The sequence below is a fragment of the Carcharodon carcharias genome, chromosome 12 (genome assembly GCF_017639515.1).
Source record: "Carcharodon carcharias isolate sCarCar2 chromosome 12, sCarCar2.pri, whole genome shotgun sequence".
Lineage (NCBI taxonomy): Eukaryota > Metazoa > Chordata > Chondrichthyes > Lamniformes > Lamnidae > Carcharodon > Carcharodon carcharias.
Window position 1 is genome coordinate 79,267,364 of NC_054478.1, and position 19,942 is coordinate 79,287,305.

The 19,942-nt window shown below is 41.4% G+C and overlaps 1 protein-coding gene across 1 annotated transcript in view; it reads right to left on the bottom strand.

Moving 5' to 3' along the window:
- Positions 1-19,942, bottom strand: part of slc25a12 (solute carrier family 25 member 12) — a 147,399-nt gene that overhangs the window by 106,479 nt on the left and 20,978 nt on the right. Inside the window, exons 5-6 of the mRNA XM_041200800.1 lie at positions 5,889-6,028; positions 1,018-1,164 (exon numbers count right to left, since the gene is read on the bottom strand). Coding sequence (XP_041056734.1) covers positions 1,018-1,164; positions 5,889-6,028 — 287 coding nt within the window. The remainder of the gene's footprint in view (positions 1-1,017; positions 1,165-5,888; positions 6,029-19,942) is intronic.

Here is a 19,942-nt window from a genome sequence, read left to right on the forward strand (position 1 = left end):
GTTGCTTTTGAAAGAAGTCTGTATATTATGCATAGGAAGGGACATGCTACTGGTAAAGGTGTTCCAGGTGCAACCAACTCCAGGTTCAGGATTTCATTGCTCAGACTGTGGGAATAGTGGGGAGAGATCTACTGGGTCCAGTCATAATTGAACAGATCCCTGGTAAAGGTGAGGCAGAAAGAATACAAATCCGTCAAAGGTTTTTAGGCAGAACAATGTGCCTGCTGTGTTAGTTGGAAACAATTAAATACTCCTGCTGACAGAGACTGAAGAAACTTCCGCACACCTCAATTATAAAAGATGAGTTATATTCTTGTCCGTAGCTGCACTAAAGTATGGTCTGCTAAATAAGAGATCATATTGTGATTGTTGAGAGTAAATCTTGTTCAGTTATTTAAAGAAATCTGCATGTGACTCTCACCATTTGCTTTGCACATTTTTAATTAAGAACCTTGTATATGAAACTGGCTTAATTATATCCTAATAAATGTGCTTACTCCCTTACACATTGAATGGAATGCATCAATCATTTTACTCACCTACATTTTTATTAAAAGCATTAACTGCCTTTCAGCTGCAGTTAATTCTCCGGGCTATGTGTTATGTTCAATAGTTTAAGTGTTGATTTCAGCTGCACTCAAACTGAAACATCTCAAGAAACTAGTTTTAATGATTAACTCAAAGCACAAAGTAAGAATCTTTCTTTGGCCCACGTGTGTTCTCTGATTCATACAAGCAAGCATGCAAACTCTTTGATAGCACAATACTAAATTAAAGCAACGGAGAATTCAGCTTTATAGTGCACCCAACTTTTTCGAATATGACATTTTAAAATTATAAAGATTAGTGTTCAATTTCAAGTTGAGGGAGACTGTTTGAAACGAAGTTACCTACTGTAAACTATCAATGTAGGTTTAATCATCCTGATAATATGTATTTGCCAAAGAGGTTTCATTCCGAGAATAGTTCCACTTTAATTAGGAGGTTCTTTTTAAAAAAACTGTTAATTTCACTTACTGAGACTAGATTCTCTTCAACAAACGGAGTGAGCATGTGTGAACGAATGGTAACCATGATATCGCTGAAGTCTAATGCCACGATTGTGCCACTTCTGTTTTTGTCCTTTTGTGCAAATGCTTGCCTTGCATGCTCTAGCTGTAGTTCCTGGAAAACAGAATTAAAAAAGACACAATTTTAAGGAAGGAATTGCTGTCCTATAAGAACCAGAGCCAGTTCCATTTTTTGGTATCAAAACTCAACAATCTCCAAAGGACAATAACACCAGTAATAAACCGAAGATAATAAAATGATGACAAGTATTCATCCCTTTTTACTTCATCATCTATATACAACTTACTAATTATAAATCAGCTGTCACTAAAACAAACACTATTAAAAGATAATCAGAAATATCTCCTGCTCCTTTCCCCCCACTGTTGTTTTACAAATAGATAGAGAACAGTAGCCAGGATGACAATTTTTTTTTAATAACAAGAAAAGGCCAATTGGTCTAACAAGTTCATTCCTTTTTAATGGGCAACAGCCTGGCATAACTGGATATTACTACATTTTTTAAAAAAAGTGACATTTTAAAATTACAAAAATCAACTTCCAATTTCAAATTGAGATTGGCTGTTTGAAACTAAGATAATTTAGTTACCACTATAAAATGTCAATATAGGCTTAATCATCCTGATAATACTGCATTTGCACAATAACAAGGTTTCACTTCAAGAATAGTTTCACTTTAATTAGGAGGTTTTTGTCAATCTCATGAACTGAGACTAGGTCTCTTCAACAAAAGGAGTCAACATGTGTGAATGAATGGTAACCATGTTATCTTATCCTATCACTAGAAATGCATCCAATGCTCTCAAACCCCATCTTATATAAGGCCATAGTTTTAGGCTAAGGGGTGGTAGATTTAGATCAGAGATGAGGAGGAATTACTTTTCTTAAAGGGTCGTGAATCTGTGGAATTCACTATCTCAGAATGCAGTGGATGCCGGGACGCTGAATAAATTTAAGGGGGAGATAGACAGATTTTTAATAAGTAATGGGTTGAAAGGTTATGGGGAGAGGGCGGGAAATTGGAGTTGAGGCCGAAATGAGATCAGCCATGATCGTAATGAATGGCATGGCAGGCTCGAGGGGCTGAGTTGCCTACTCCTGCTCCTAGTTCTTATGTTCTTATACGGTTTCATTTTATGAGTTTCACAATAACTGATTTCACAAATCCATTGCATTTAAAAAGCTCCTCTTAGCTTTGCTTCTTACTCCTAAATTGTAACACGCAGTTACTGGTCTTTGAGCCATTCACCATGATGAATAATTTACCTAGATTAACTCGGTCTACTCCACCAACACCTCTCTCAACTCCTCCACAATGACCAGATTATCAAACTGCAAACTCAACATCCAGTACTGAATGAGCAAAAATTTCCAAGTAAATATTGCAAAGACTGAAACCATTGTTTTCAATCTGCGCTCCAAATTCTGTTTCCTAGCTACTGGCTCCATCCCTCTCCCTGGCAACAGTCTGAGACTAAGCCAGTCTGTTTGCAACCTTGGTGTCATATTTGACCTCGAGATGAGATTCTGGCCACATATTTGCATCAAGACCACTTAAATCCCCCTTTGTAACACTATCTTATTCAGCCCCTGCCTCAGCTCATCTGCTGCTGAAACCTCCATTCATGCCTTCGCTAACTTTGGACTTGACTATTCCAATGCAATCCTGGCTGGTCTCCTACATTCTACCGTCTGTAAACTTGAGGGTCAAAAATTTTGCTGGCCATGTCTTAAATCACACCCAAATCTTGTTCACTTATTACCTCTGTTCTTGCTAACTTACATTGGCTCTCAGTCAGACAACTTGCTTTCAAATACCTCCTTTGCCTCACCCCTCCCTATCTCGGTAATCTCCTTCAACTTCACAACCCAACAAGATGTCTGTGTTCAACTAATTCTGGCTTCTTGAGCATCCTCAGTTTTAATCACTCCACCATTGGTGGCTATGCCTTCAACTGTCTAGGTCCTAAGTACTGGAATTTCCTTCCTACATCGCTCTGCCACTAACTCGCTTTCCTCCTTTAAGACATTCCTTACAACTTATGTCTTTGACAAAGCTTTTGGAAATCTGACCCAATACATCCTCATGTGGCTCAGTGTAATACTTTGTTTCATAATGCTCCAATGAAATGCCTCAGCACATTCTGTTACGTTAGAACTGTTATATTAGGTTTGTCCAATATGTGGCCTGCAAAGCCACCCTATGTGGCCAGGGAAGCCAACCTATGCGGCCAAATCCTCCAATCACCGTTCTCTCATGCATTTGCTGCTGATAGGCTCATAGGAGCAAATTTTGGAGAAACACAATCTATGATTGGAGGAGCAGCAAACACCAGTGGCGCTGGGTGGCGGGGGGGGAGACAGTGTGCACAGGGCGGGGGGAGGGAGTTCAGAGGGAGGGCGCATGGGGAGGTCTGAGGGAGGTCATGCAGGCAGTCAGATGGCTTGTGCACATTGAGGGACAGAGCGTGTGTGTGGGGGGCAGGGAGCGTATGCGCACGGGCGGAACATGAGGAGCGTGCGTGCGCAGAGGAAGAGTGTGAGGGGAACATGTGCATGGGGGCGCAGTGTTTCCATAAGTCTGGTTCGCTCCTGGTATAAGCATTCTCATTCACCCTCACCTCCAGACACCAACAAGTACTCTCATCCACTCTCACCTGAGTCTGGGAGTGAGCTGGTCACATGCCCTCTCACCTGATTACACTAATGCTCATTTTTATTTATTGCGCACTGTTTTCATACCACAAAAATTTTTTTTTTTTGAATTTCGTGTTTAATGTTGTGCCAAACTTTATCTGTCTGAAATTGCTCATTGGTCCCTTGGGTGAGAAAAATTTTGAAACGTGCCCCCCCCCCCCCGACCACCTGAAAAGTTTGGACAAGCCTCTGCTATATAAGTTGTTGTTGGTCAATTCCCTTTATAATCTTGAAAAAGCTCAACTAGGTCAGCTATGAGTCACCTGTTTTCCAAACAAAACAAGGAGGACAATGGTGGGTGTGAAATAAGTGAATGCAATAGGGGAGAGAGAAAGAAAGGGACAGAACACTTGAAAGGCGAGAGGCAGAAGACAGGGATGTGACCCAAAGCAGGCAGCATGCTCAAAGAAAAGCAAGACACAACAATGGGTCAGTGGGCTGGGGCGGGGAAGCACAGTCACAGAATCTCACAGTTCAGGAGAGGCCCTTCGGCCCATCGAGTCTGCACCGACAAGTGAGAAACACCTGACCTACCTACCTAATCCCATTTACCAGCACTTGGCCCATAGCCTTGAATGTTATGACCTGCCAAGTGCTCATCCAGGTACTTTTTAAAGGATGTGAGAAAACTCGCCTCCGCCACCCTCCCAGGCCATCACCACCCTCTGGGTAAAAAAGTTTTTCCTCACCTCCCCCCTAAACCTCCTGCCCCTCACTTTGAAGTTATGTCTCCTCGTGACTGACCCTTCAACTAAGGGGAACAGCTGCTCCCTATCCACCCTGTCCATGCCCCTCATAATCTTGTACACCTTGATCAGGTCACCACTCAGTCTTCTCTGCTCCAACAAAAACAACCAATGTCTATCCAACCTCTCTTCATAACTTAAATCTTTCATCCCAGGCAACATCCTGGTGAATCTCCTCTGCACCCCCTCCAGTGCAATCACATCCTTCCTAAAATGTGGCAACCAAAACTGCACACAGTACTCCAGCTGTGCCCTACCAAGGTTCGAGACAACTCCAACAGGACATCCCTACTTTTGTAATCTATGCCTCGATTGATAAAGGCAGATGTCCCATATGCCTTTTTCACCACCCCACTAACATGAACCTCTGCCTTCAGAGATCTATGGACACACGTGCCAAGGTCCCTTTGTTCCTCAGAACTTCCTAGTGTCATGCCATTCATTGAATACTTTCTTGTCAAATTACTCCTTCCAAAGTGTACCACCTCACACTTTTCAGGGTTATATTCCATTTGCCACTTATCTGCCCATTTGACTATCCCATCTATATCTTCCTGTAGTCCAAAGCACTCAACCTCACTGTTAAACACCCAGCCAATCTTGGTATCATCTGCAAACTTACTAATCCTACCCCCCCCACACAGGGGGAATCCAATCGCACCGGGGTATGGGGGAGGTGGGGTGGGTTGGGGATTATTGGGTAGTTTGCTGAGTCCGATTCTGAGTCTGAGTCTGAGTCCTCCTGGCCCACAGCAGTGCTGTAAAGACCTTATGGATGGAATCCTTCTTATCACCTTTCACCTGCAAATTTTCCAAGGCCTGGGACTGGGCTGACCATGGTTAAAAATAGAAGTCACTTAAAATAAAGGCATGCAGCCTCATTAAGATGACCGACAACCACCTCATGTGAGCCAATTGCTTTCCCATTCCTTGTCTGGCATTCATTAAAGCCAGAATGGGCAGGTTAGTTTCCGATTTTTAGCTTTTAACCTCTCACCTGAACCAAATCCCCTCACCTCAAGTCACCATCAAAGTAACATTTTCTATTTTTCAGTTTGTGCTAAAGGGAGAAATAAAATTTGAAAATACCCCACTTAAAATAGAATTTAAAAATGATAAAATACACAGCACAAGCAAAAGATGCATCCATAGACAACATGTTCAACAAGAAAGCAACAAAACAAGCGTGCAGTGATTTTATTTCGTGATTAAAAAAAGCATAATATTTATGTAATGCGATTAAGACAAGCAGACAGAGGACAATATAATTCTGTGAAGATAAGTGGGATGAATGGTTACAGATCTGTGGATCAGATGGAATGACTCTCTCCACATGGCTGTAGCACAAGATAATTAGTCGAAATTATTACTTGCCTGCAAAAACTGTGTAAATTCAGAATAGGAGAGATTCTTTTTCCTGTCAAAGCCAAAGTGCAGCCGAATAAACTCACAATCCCAGTTGAAAGGGATATGCTGGTGAATAATTGTCTGGCTGAAGATCTCTTTGATGTTTTCTAAGAATAATTTTTAAAAAATGTCATAACTAAATTTAATAATACTGAATAATAATTACATGCATTAGTTAGTTATAAAGTTACAATATGCTTAGGCAATATTTAATGATGCAGATAAATCTGTCAAGGGCATTACCCCAATGACAGTAGTTCCCAAAACAAAAGCCAAGCTCCAAAGCAAATAATTGAATGGTTAAAATTCCCAAAACAGCATACATTTTGCCACATTATATTTATTGCCACTAGGTTAGAAAATTACATCAATATTATTCTTTAATTGGCATTTTTTAAAAACAAGTTTAATTTGAAAGCAAAAATTAGAATTGCATTCCTACAAGAACAAAATTAATACTTTGAGTCACTACACCAGAGTTTCAAAATGCTGCGAGAACAGTCACAAATCACAGGCTGTTACCTGAACATTTGTTTATCAACAGAACATTAATTGTAAAGTCTAACTCTAACAATTATAAAAAAAAATGAATATACAAGTGCCAGTTTTGCAATCCTAGTGCATCGCAAATGAATAGCACAAAGATGTGCACGCACCTTCAGGAGGCTAATGTCACAATTGAAAGCTAAATGTTATGAAACAATGCACGAGCATATATCCTTAGGTGCCGAAAGCCAGATCAGGCATGACTAATGAAAGGCAGGAAAAATTGTTTAAAAATTACAAAGCTCAAACACTATGGCAAACTGACAATATAAAAGGGAAGGCACTGTAAAAGTCTCCAACCAAGCATGACTGAATCTTATTGTATGGAATGAGGAATTAAACAGGCAACAATAGCAGGTGAAGAACTGAAGCTCTAAGCAAATCGACAAGCTGAACTCCAAGTTACAGGCAGCCCACTGAAACAAAACAGTACAGAACAAAATTGGACTTTTATGCATGCAACTGTATTGGTAACTTCAGTGATTCTATGGGAATAATATTTTTCTTGTACAATGTCATCCATTTATATACTAAAAGTATTGTTTCATGCATACACAGGAAAAACTAATATACACTAAAACATAACAGAAGAAGTAGACCCATATGGAGCTCAAGCCTGCTCTGCCATTCTACACAATCATGTCTGATCTTCATCAACCATTTGGCCCCTGTGTCTGCGCCAGCTCTCCGAATCAGCAACTCACCGAGTACCATTCCCCCGCCTTCTCCCTGTAACCCTACACATTATTTCTTTTCTGATAAAAATCTAATTCCCTTTTGAATGCTTCAATTGAACCTGCTTCTACCACACTTTCAGGTAGTGCATTCCAAACCCTAACCGCTTGCTGCATAAACAAGTTTCTCATATCACTTTTGCTCCTTTGACTAATTACTTTAAATCTGTACCCTCTCGTTCTTGATCCTTCCACGGGGAGAACAATCTCTCCCATCTACTCCATCCAGACCCCTCATGATTTTGAATACCTGTATCAAATCTCCTCTCAACCTTCCTTTCTCTACAACAGTCCTAACTTCTCCAATCGATCTTCATACCTGAAATTCCTCATCCATGGAATAAAAACAAAAAATGCTGGAAAAACTCAGCAGTTCTGGCAGCATCTGTGGAGAGAGAAACAGTTAACATTGAGTTCGTATGACTCTTCTTCAAACGTTAACTCTGTTTCTCTCTCCACAGATGCTGCCCAACCTGAGTTTTTCCAGTCTTTTTTGTTTTTATTTCAGATTTCCAGCATCTGCAGTATTTTGCTTTCTTCCTCATCCCTGGAACTATTCTCATGCGTCTTTGCTACAGCCTTTCTAATGCCTTCACATCCTTCCTAAATTGCGGCTCCCAGAACTGGGCCCAATACTCCAGCTGAGACCGAACTAGTGACTTATACAAATTCAACACGACCCTCTTGCTCTTGTACTCCATACCCCTCTTAATAAAGCCTAGGATACTATGTGCTTTATTAGCTGCTCTCTCAACCCATCCTGCCACCTTAAATGATTTATGCACATATACATCCCAGTCCTTCTGCTCTTGCACCCCGTTTAGAGTCGTATCCTTTGTTTTATACTGTCTCTCCATGTTCTTAGTAACAAAATAAATCACTTAATTTTTCTCTGCACTGAACTTCATCTGCCACCTGTCCGCCTATTCCACCAACTTGTCTATGTCCTTTTGAAGTTTTACACTGTCCTCCTCACAGTTTACAATGCTTCCAAATTTTGTATCATCCACAAACTTTGAAATTGTGTCCTGTACACCAACATCTAGGTCATTAATATATATCAGGAAAAGCAAGGGTCCCAACACTGACCCCTGGGGAACTCCACGACAAACCTTCCTCTAGCACGAAAAACATCCATTAACCGCTAGTCTATTTCGTGTCGCTCAGCAAAAATCTGTATCCACATTGCGGCTGTCCCTTTTATTCCACGAGCGCAGCTTTGCTCACAAATACGTTGTACAACACTGGATCGAATGTCTTTTGGAAGTCTGTGTACACAACATTAACAGCACTGCTCTCATCAACCCTCTCTGTTGCCTCTTCAAAAAGCTCCAGCAAGTTAGTTAAACATGACTTTCCCTTAAGAAATCCATACTGGTTTTTCCTTAATTAACTTTCATTTATCCATGTGATTATGAATTTTGTCCTGCATTATTGTTTCTAGAAGTTTCCCCACCACCCAAGTTAAACTGATTAGCTTGTAGTTGCTGGGCTTACCTTTGCATCCTTTTTCAAACAAGGGTGTAAGGTTTGCAATTCTCCAGTCCTCCAGGACCACCCCCAAGTCTAAGGAAGACTAAAAAATTGCGGTCAGTGCCTCTGCAATTTCCACTCTCACTTCCTTCAGTATCCCTGGATGCATCTCATCCAGTCCTGGTGTCTTATCAACTTTAAGTAGATAACCTATCTAATACTAATCGTTTTAAATTTTAAACCCATCCATTGTCTGGTTTACTTCACCTTTTACCACGGCCTGGGTAGCATCTTCATCCTTCATAAAAACAGATGCAAAGTGTTCATTGTTTTCTCCTTTTTAAAATCAACCTTTTGGTGGCCTCAGACTTTCTACTTTTTTGCAGCATTATAAGCCTCTTCTTTTAATCTAATAGTATCCTTAACTGCCTTTGTAAGCAGCAGATGGATCTTTCTGGCTAAGTTTTTATTTTTTTAATGGAATGCACTTTTGTTCAACATTTTGAATTGTTTCTTCAAGTATTTCCCAACGATTACTTATTTTTAGTTTATTTATCCAATCAAACTGAGCCAGCTAGCCCCTTATACCTAAGTTTCGGACTGGTGTATATCACTCTCAAACTTAAGGAAATCAGTTGTATTATGTTCACTTTTTCCCAGCAGAACTTTTATTATGAGATTATTAATTAACCTTGTCTCTTTGAACAATATCAGATCTAAAATAGCTTTATCCCTAGTTGGTTCCACAATGTATTGCTCCAGGAAACTGTCACGAAAACATTCTACAAACTCTTCTTCCACATCACCTTTGCCAATTTGATTGATCAGTCTATATGAAGATTAAAGTTCCTGCAATTTTACAATGCCTTTATTACAAGCTCCAATTATTTCTTGCTGAATGCTCTGCCCAACAATGTAACTACTGTTACAGGGCCGATAAACTATTCTCACCAGTATTTTCTGGCCCTTGTTATCCCTAATTTCCAGCCATACTGATTCCACTTCCTGATATTCTGAGCCAAGATCCTTTCTCACTACTGTCCTTATGTCATTCTTTACTATTAGAACTAATTCTCCTCCTCTTCCATTCTGTTTGTATCAGTCATGACAATTAGATTTAAACCATTTATCTTTATTTGTGCCACTAGTTTATCAATGTCCTTGTGAATGCTTCAGATATTCAGATAAAGAGCCTTTAAATTTCTTTTTTACTACCATTATTTGCATGGACCTTATTCACTGATGCCCTATTACCATTAAACTCTCTGTCCCTTTCTATCCCACTCTGCCTGTCTTTACCCAAATTGTTAGAATGCTGTATTGTCTTGACTTTTCTCATTAGACTTCTAAATCACCCTTCAGATGAACTCTTCCACCCTTCTCTTGGTTTAAAGCCCAATCCACAGCCCTAGTTATATGATTCTCCAGGACTCTGATCCCAGCTCAGTTTAAGTGGAGCCCATCTCAAAGGAACAACTCCCTCTTTCCCCAGAACTGGTGCCAGTAGGCCATGAATCAAGCTCCTTTTTCCCATACCACTCTCTGAGCCATGTTTAATTCTTTAATCTGCTGTCACTCTGCCAATTGGTGCATGGTTGAGGTAACAATTCAGATTATTACCTTCTAAATTCTGCATTTTAATTTGGTCTCCAATTCCTCCAACTCTCTCAATGGAACATCATTCCTAGTTCTACATATGTTGTTAGTTTCCACTTGGACCATGACAACTGAATCCTTCACCTCCCACTCAGCAGTTGTCTCCAGCCGCAGGGAGATGCCTAAACCCTAGTACCAGGCAGCAACACAACCTTCAGAACTCGCTAGACACATCTACAGAGAACAATATCTATCCCCCCTGACTATTCTGTCCTGCATACTACCACATTCCTTCTCGTTCCCCCGCATTTGAATGGCATCCTGCACCATGATACCATGGTCAGTTTGCTCACCCACCTGGCAGTCCTTGTTCTCATACACAGAGGTAGCAAGTATTTTGTACCTGTTGATCAAAGTCAAGGCTGAGGCTTGTCCATTACTATTGTTGTGACACAGCAGTTGGTAAAGGCTGAGTTGTTTAAATCCCAGAGGGAAACTTGAACAACTGTCATAACCTATATTTTCAATTGGTATGTTTGAAATGCAACTCTGAATTCAGGAGTAAAATCACCAAGCCTCAAGAGGCTTTTTATATAAAACCAAATTAAACATTTATTAATTTAATAACAAATTTAAACACATACAAATGTCTACAAATTACTACCATAATAACTTTTAAACAAATCCCCAAATTAATCACTCTCAGGTAAATCTCCACCAAGGCAACAATAACCCATTGACTTTAAACAGACACCAGGCAAAGATTATTTGACCGTACGAATTCAAAATGAGGTCCCTTGCAATTTGGTTCCTTTTCAGACGGTTGTTAGCTGGTTAGATCTTAATGCCACTAATTCTCACACACAAGCTCCTTTCGGTTTATACCTGGCTTCCCCTTTGAATGTAAGTTTTCCATCGTATTACAAGGTTTTTAAATTTTACCTCTCCTAACAATAATCTTTTCATTCCACCAATTTTATTAGTAATATAAACACATTGTTTGGTGCCCCCCAGCTAGACGCAAGATTTTAACCATTCTTTTGAATGGTTTATTCAACAAATGCAAATTGCACTTTACCTTTTAAGTTACATTTATCTAATTAACATCTCAAACTACTATACACTAAAACACCCAGACTAGTTGGCTTTAATCCAATTAAGACACACACATAGACACAGACCCTACTACAAGTCCAATTTAACAATAATTTCCAATAACATTATAGACATTAATATCTCTTCATGACGCTATATGCTGGATCCCCACAACTGCCTGAAGTTGTGCAGTCACACCCTTCTATCCATTGATCATTGGCCAAATCTAAAGTTCTACTTAACCCAAGATGTGTGACTGCTGAGCGGAACAAAATGTTCAGGTAGCTCTCCACCCTCCTGATACCCCACAACATTGCGTCTCAAACTCCAGCTCAGCAACTGAGCCAAAGTTGCTCAAGCTGCAGTTACTAACCCACAGATATGGTTACCTGGGACACACTGCCTTCCTTATCATGTTTGTCTAATATTATTTCTAATTACCAAAGTAGTATATTACAGTATAACAAGTTACAGGCTCCTAGCTTGGAGACAAAAGAAGAACAGTCACCAGCTACTGAAAGTTAAACAAAAATAAAAATTAGCATCTCCTTACCCTTCTGCATCAAATTCCCACCTGTGTCAAACTCTCAATTTAACACTTGGTTCATTAAGTGGTCTGTTCCTGGATTACTCTGTGCTTCCTCATTTTGTGCAGAAAAAAAACACTGTCTACTTACATAGAGCTTACAGCCCATTGACACTGCTCAGCAAATCACAATTACTCGTTGCTAGCTTTTCTATCATGCCTGCAAGTCCCACTTAAAAACTGACAGTATTATATTTAGCTTCCAATGTGTCTGTCTAGCTCCATCTCTGAGGCATTGCTCTCAACAGCACAATCCACCTCAACCTTCTAAAATCAAGCTTGTTGAATGATGGCTGCCTCTTGTTATCCACACAAACTTAATCCGTTGCTCTGAGCCACCACGCCAAGATATCCTTTAGGCCTTCCCTCCAACCCCAAAAGATACTGAGGAACTTCTTTTAATGTTTTAAATCTTCTCAAGGAAGGTAGGAAATTAATAGACTTACATTCTCACCCCAATTTTCATGCCTTTTCACTCTCATCCCTCCATCTCACCACCTTTTATTATGACCACCCATGTCTTTCCAATTGCTACTCATAGAGCTCTACAGCACAGGTGGCAGCATTAGGCTCATCATGCCTGTGCCAGCTCTTTGAAAGAATTGCCCAATATGGTCCCAAGTCCCAGCTTTTACCCTATAATGCTGCAAGTTAGTCCTCTTCCACTACATGTCCAATTGCCTTTTGAAAGTTCCTAAGAAATCTGATTTCACCAATGTTTTAGGTAGTGCATTCCATATCTTAACCCACCCTGTGTGTGAAAAATAACTCTTATTTCACCTCTTGATCTTTTACAAATTATCTTATATCTGTGGCTTCTAGTTACCAACTACTTGACAGAGGAAGCAGTTTCTCCTCACAAGAGGGAAACGTCTGTGCAGGTGCATCTGTCCACGACAGTATTGGTTGGAGAGACCACTGCACAGTCCTTGTGGAGACGAAGTCCTGTCTTCGCACTGAGGCCATCCTCCATCATGTTGTGTGGTACTACCATGGTGCTAAAAGGAATGAATTCAGAACAGATCTAATAGCACAAGACTGGACATCCATGAAGCACTGTAGGCCTCAGGAGCTGCAGAATTGCATTCAGCCATGATTTGTAACCTCATTGCCTGGCACATCCCCCATTCTGTCATTATCATCAAGCCAGGGGACCAACCCTAGATAAATGAGGAGTGCAAGAAGGGCATAAGACATACCTAGAAATGAGGTAAAGCTACAACACAGAACTATTTGCATGCTAAACAGCAAAAACGGCATCCCATAGAGAGGGCTGAGTGATCCCACAACCAATGGATCAGGGTCAAAGCTTTGCTATTCTGCCACATCCAGTCAGGAATGGTGGTGGACAATTAAACAACTAACCAGTGGAGGCAGCTCCACAAGTTTCCTCAACCTCAATGATGGAGGCGCCCCACACATCAATGCAGAAAACAAAGCTGAAGCATTCGCCATCATCTTCAGCCAGAAGTGCCGAGCAGGTGAATCATTTCGGCCTCCTCCCGAAGTCCCCAACATCACAAATGTCCATCTTCAGCCAATTCAATTCCACATATCATCAAGAAATGGCTGAAGACACTAGTCACAGCAAAGGCTATGGAGCCAAGCAACCTTGGCAATATTACAGAAACCTTGTGCTCCAGAACAGGCCACACCTCTAGTCCCTAGCCCTGTTCCAGTACAGATACAACACTGGCATCCACCCAACAATATGGAAAATTGCCCAGATATGTCCTGTCCACAAAAAGCAGGACAAATCCAACCTGGCCTAATGCCTGCCTATCAGCCTACTCTTGATCATCAGCAAAGTGATGGAAGGTGCTGTTGATAATACCATCAAGTGACACTTAACAGCAATAACCTGCTCACCATTGCTCAGTTTGTTTCCATCAAGGTCACTCAACTCCCGACCTCATTATAGCCTTAGTCCAAACATAGACAATTGGGCTGAATTCAAGAGATGAAGCAAGAGTGACTGCCCTTGACATCAAGATAGCATTTGACTGAATAAGGCATCAAGGAGCCCTAGCAAAACTGAAATCATTGGGAGTTATATTGAAAATTCTCCATCGGTTGGAGTCATAGCTAGCACGAAAGATGGTTGCTGTATCATCCTGATTCATCTCTGTAGCCTCTCCAAGGCCTTAACATCTTTCCTAAACAATGGTATCCAGTAATTTTCACAATACTCCAACTGAGTCCTAACCAGTGATCTGTAAAGGTTTAGCATAACTTGCTTGTTTGTATTCAATTTCCCTATTTACAAAGCCAAGTTTCCCCACACTTTTTTAATAATCTTATCAACTTGCCTAAACACATTCAAAAATTTGTGAATTGGCACCTCCAGGTTTCTCTGCTCTATCATTCCCTTCAAACCAGTATCATTTAGCTTATACTGTCACTTTATGTTGTTCCTCCCAAAGTACATCATATCACACTTATCCACATTAAATTGCGTTTGCATGCGTCACCTCATTTCATCAGTCTGTCCATGCCCTCCTCAAGTCTGCTACTATCCTACTCATTCTTTATTAATTGCCAAGTTTTTAATCATGTGAACTTCAAAATTGTACTCCCGACATCCAAATCCAGATAGCTAAATAAATCAATCAAAACAATCAATGGTCCTAATATTGATACCTAGGGGACCCCACCTCATCATTTCAGACAAAAAAAAACATTCACCAATACTCTTCATCTCCTAGCCCTTAACCAATTACAGGGCCAAGTGACCATAATCTGACATATTCTCTCATCATCACATCCCTGACCATAAACAGGGAATTAATTTTGGTCTTTACAGCACTTTCTTCCTACAATCTTCTATTTTCTTATTGTTCCCAATCATGGGATTCCATTCCAGCAATCCTATAATCAGCAATGCTCCCAATGTTATCCTAGTGCGCCAATACCAAAGAATGAATAAAAGGTAACAAAAAGCATCTATGAATAAGTAACTATTAGTAAATCAAGCAATCAGACCACATAATTGATACAAAAGGCAACCATCCATGAACCAAGTACAATAATTCCTTGCTTAACTTTGTAGTTACATTCCTTAAATGTGCAACTTTAAATGAAACCACATTAAGTGAATCAGATTTTCCCATTACCAATGTGAAAACTGCAGTAAGTTTCTGTAGCACTTTTCTATTCAATATACCCTGTAAGTTGAAATACTGTACTTTTCTAAATTCCCATATTCGTAAATGAAATAACTTATAAAATACCAGAAATTTAAAAATATAAAAGAAATGTGCCAACTCTTTCTACTTAACTCCTAGTCGCCGACCCTCCCGCTCGCCACAAGCACTATACTCGAGCTGCAAGGGGTCCTTTCTAAATTATATGGAGCAACAGTTGGCCTTGCAGATTGCAAGGAAGGTGAGAACATCATTAGTTTTAGAAGTTGGGGGATCTTTTTTATATAGCTTTGCAGCAAACGACAACACCCTGTCGACCTGCAAAGTCCTCCTTGCTAACATCTGGGGGCTTGTGCCAAAATTGGGAAAGCTGTCCCGCAGGCAAATCAAGCAACATCCTGACAGTCATACTCATGGAGTCATACCTTAAAGGCAATGCCCCAGACATCATCATCATCCCTGAGTATTTCCTGTCCCTACTAGAGGTGGCAGCACAGTGGTACACAATCAGGGGGGAGTTGCCCTGGAACTTTTCAACATCAACTCTGGACCCCATGACGTCTCATGGCATCAGGTCAAACATGGGCAAGGAAACCTCCTGTTGGTTGCCACCTACAGCATCCCCCCACCCCCCTACCCTCCAACAGCTGATGAATCAGTGCTCCTCCATGTTGAACACCACTTGGAAGCACTGAGGGTGGCAAGGGCACAAAATGTACTCAATGTCCATCACCAAAAGTGGCTCGGTAGTACCACTACAGACTGAGTCCTAAAGGTCTTGGTTGCTAGACTGGGTCTGCAGCAGATGGTGAGGGAACCAAGACAGAAACACCTATTTGACCTCATCCTCACCAATCTACCCGTCACAAATACATCAGTTCATGAGAGCACTGGTAGGAGTGACCACCGTACAGTCCTTATAGAGACAAAGTCCCATCTTCATATTGAGGATACCCTCCATCGTGCTCAATGGGATAGATTGCAAACAGAACTAGCAACTCAAAACTGGGCATCCATGAGGCGCTGTTGGCCATCAACAGCAGCAGAATTGTATACAACCACAATCTGTAACCTTATAGCCCGGCATAACCCCCACTCTAGATCACCATCAACTGGGGGATCAACCCTGGTTCAATACAGATTGCCGGAGAGCATAGCAGCAGCAGCACCAGGCATACATAATAATGAGGAATAAACTTGATGAAGCTACAACACAGAACTACTTGCGTGCCAAACAGCGAAAGCAGCATGCAACAGACAGAGCTAAGCGATCACACTATCAATGGTTCAGTTCTAAGCTCTGTAGTCCTGCTACATCTAGTCATGAATGATGGGGAACAATTAAACCTAACAAGAGGAGGAGGCTCCACAAATATCCCCATCCTCAAAGCTGTGTTCCAAGCCAAGCTGTTCAAGTACAGCTACAACACTGGCAATGTAGAAAATTGCCTAAGTATATGCTGTACACAAAAAACAGGACAAATCCAACCCACCCAATTACTGCCCCAGCAGTCTACCCTCAATCATCAGCAAACTGATGGAAGGGGCCGTCAACAGTGCTTTCAAGCAGCACTTATGCAGCAATAACTTGCTCACCAACGCTCAGTTTGGGTTCCAGCAGGGTCACTCGACTCCTGACATCATTACAACCATGATCCAAACATGGACAAAAGAGTTGAACTCCAGAGGAGAGATGAGAGTGACGGCCCTTGACAGAAAGGCTGCATTTGACCGAATGTGGCATCAAGGAGCCCTAGCAAAACTGAAGTCAGTCTCCAATGGTTAGAGTCATACCTAGCACAAAGGAAAATGGTTGTAGTTGTTGGAGGTCAATCATCTCAGTCCCAGGACATCACTGCAGGAGTTGCTCAGGGTAATGTCCTAGGCTCAAAGATCTTCAGCTGCTCCATCAACAACCTTTCCTCTAACATAATGTCAGACATGGGGGTGTTTGCTTATGATTGCACAGTGTTCAGCACCATTCACGACTCCTCAGATGCTGAAACAGTCTGTGCCTATGTGCAGCAAAGACCTGGACAACATTTAGGCTTGGGCTGATAAATGGCAAGTAATATTCTTGTTGGAAATGACATTGCCTAGCACTTATGTGGTGCAAGAGAATCCAACCATCTCGCATTGACATTCAATGGCAGTGCCATCACTGAATCTCCCACTATCAACATCCTGGGGGTTACCCTTGACCAGGAGCTGAACTGGAGCAGTCATATTAAATACTGTGGCTACAAGATCAGGTCAGAGTTTGGGAGTTCTGTGGAGAGTAACTCACGTTCTGACTCCCCAAAGCTTATTCACCATCTATAAGGCATAATTCAAGAGTGTGATGGAATACTCTCTACTTGCCTGACTGAGTGTAGCTCCAACAACACTCAAGAAGCTCATCACCATCCACTTCAAAGCATCCTGTTTGATTGGCACTCCGTCCACCACCTTCAACATTCACTCCCTCCACCACAGACAGACAGTGGCAGTGGTGTATAGCATCTTCAAGATGCATTGCAGCAACTCACCAAGGCTCCTTCGACAGCACCTTCCAAACCCGCGCTCTCTACCACCTAGACAGACAAGGGCAGCAGGTGCAGAGCAATACTGCCATCTGCAAGTGCCCTTCCAAGGCACACACCATCCTGACTTGGAACTATATCACTGTTCCTTCACGCTCGCTGAGTCAAAATCCTGGAACTCCCTGCCTAACAGCACTGTGGGTGTACCTACACCACATGGACTGCAACAGTTCAAGGCAGCTGCTCACCACCACCTTCTCAAGTGCAATTAGGGATGGGCAAATAAATGCTGGCTTAGCCAGCGATGCCCACATCCCATAAAAGAATAAAAACAACTTTTTTTTTTAAATCGCTATTTTATCGAATTACAAGGAATGTTAGGGAGAGGGGCGGCGAGAGGGAAGAAGCAAGCAAGAGAAGCTGCTAGTGGGAAGGAAGCAGCAAGGTTGGCAAGCGGGAAAGCCTGCCTCACAGCATTGATTGAGTCACAAGACACCACACCAGCCCCAGTGTAAATCTATGCTAAAATGGAAATCCTGAGTTAGGTGCACACATCGGCCCCATTATATCTGCAACACTAAAGCAGAACAAATTAAAATGGGGTGACTTAAAACGGGGACTTACTGTACCTAAAGGCAAATATTTACTTTGCTGTGTTCAGCTACCAATTTCCTTTACTCAGGTCAGGTGTACATGCTTAAAAATAACATTTATAATGTACACAAAAAATAAAGTTAAGATACTTCCAGAAAAAAATAAATCAATCAGCACACACAATTGGTCAGAATTCCTTCAAGTGCCTGCATGAAAGTAAAATGGGCTTGCAACATTGTCTATTTAAAAAGCAGAATTTTTGCTCTTTTCCTGATACACATAAGTATATTCCATATACTTTTTGATTGACTTGTAATTAGGAGCCACAAATACAAATACCAAGAATCCCCCCCAACTGCCCAGCCAAAGTCTCTCATAGCTTGCCCTGTCCTGTAAAGCCTCAGGATCTCCTGGGCTCAATAATATCAAATATTGATACTTCCTTCCAAAACAGTTCTGGCACAAGGTCTCCTACCGCTGCTTCAGACATTGCTATCTCCTCACCCCATTGTCACTCCTTTGTAACCTCTGCCACAGTGCTACCATAATCTGGGAGCTCCCCTCTCTTTGTTGCCATGCCCCTACTATTCAAATTGAACATAACTTCTGCGCTCCAGAATCCAAAATCCTTCACAATCTTGCCACTTCCTACTGAGTGCTGATGACAGTATCTTCCCTACTAATTCTCCCAGATCCTATAACTCCCAACTGAAAAATATCTGGGACAACACCCGACTGCTGCTGGATCCGGGCATCACCCAGGAAGTCAAATGCCACTTCCAGTGCTATCAAATTTTCAATTCTACAGTACATCTAATCCTGAACACCACCCCAATGCTAAATGATTTCAAAGTAAAAATAAATGCAATTAAAACAGCCATGGGTTTGCCATTCCAGAGAGATGTAGTTGGTCTGGGAATGTATACTTATTTATCAAAGTAAAACAGTATTTAAATATTTTCCAAGAGCTTATCACAAAACACTCAATTCAACAGGAGGTCAAAGTAACAATCCTACAGCCACTATTTCTGTGCATCAGGCCTAAAATCTACACCACATATAGACTCAATTACACAAGTGTCATTCACAAAACAGTAACAAATTACCACTGAACGAAGGCACCCTCTTTTTCTTTACCATTTGAAACAGGACATGTCAGCCTCCTGAATCAACATATAGTACATACTATCTTTTGTCTTTGGTGTATGTATTACCTTGCTTTGACTGAACCTATACACGCTTCCCCAGTACCTGCAAAATGCTGTAACACCACTCACCAGACTTCACCTTCAGACTCATTAAATCTATCACATTCTCTTAAGTGTTCAATTTCTAATTCCCTAGACAATAACTACACTTCATAAGTATTTCATCAAGACAGCTGACTTGCATAATTAAAGACACTATTAAGGGCCATTTTATGGGGCCATTGGCATTTTGCTGATGTGGAGACGCCAGCCTTGTGGAGGTGAATTCCCTGCAGTAGCCATCAGGGCCAGAGACTCCACTGCGCAAAATGGGGGCCATGGACACAAAAGGCATTCCCAGTGGCCCCAACAATCCACCCTTCCATCCCATAGAGCTTATCATCCTTGGTCCCTAAATTTTAAATACCTGTCTGAGGGCACTTCCATTTTGAAGCACCCTCAAGGTCTCTCACCTCTCTGATTGGGCCAGCAAAATCAAAAGCCTACCTGCTGCCCTTAATTGGACAGCAAAGCCGCCTGCAGTA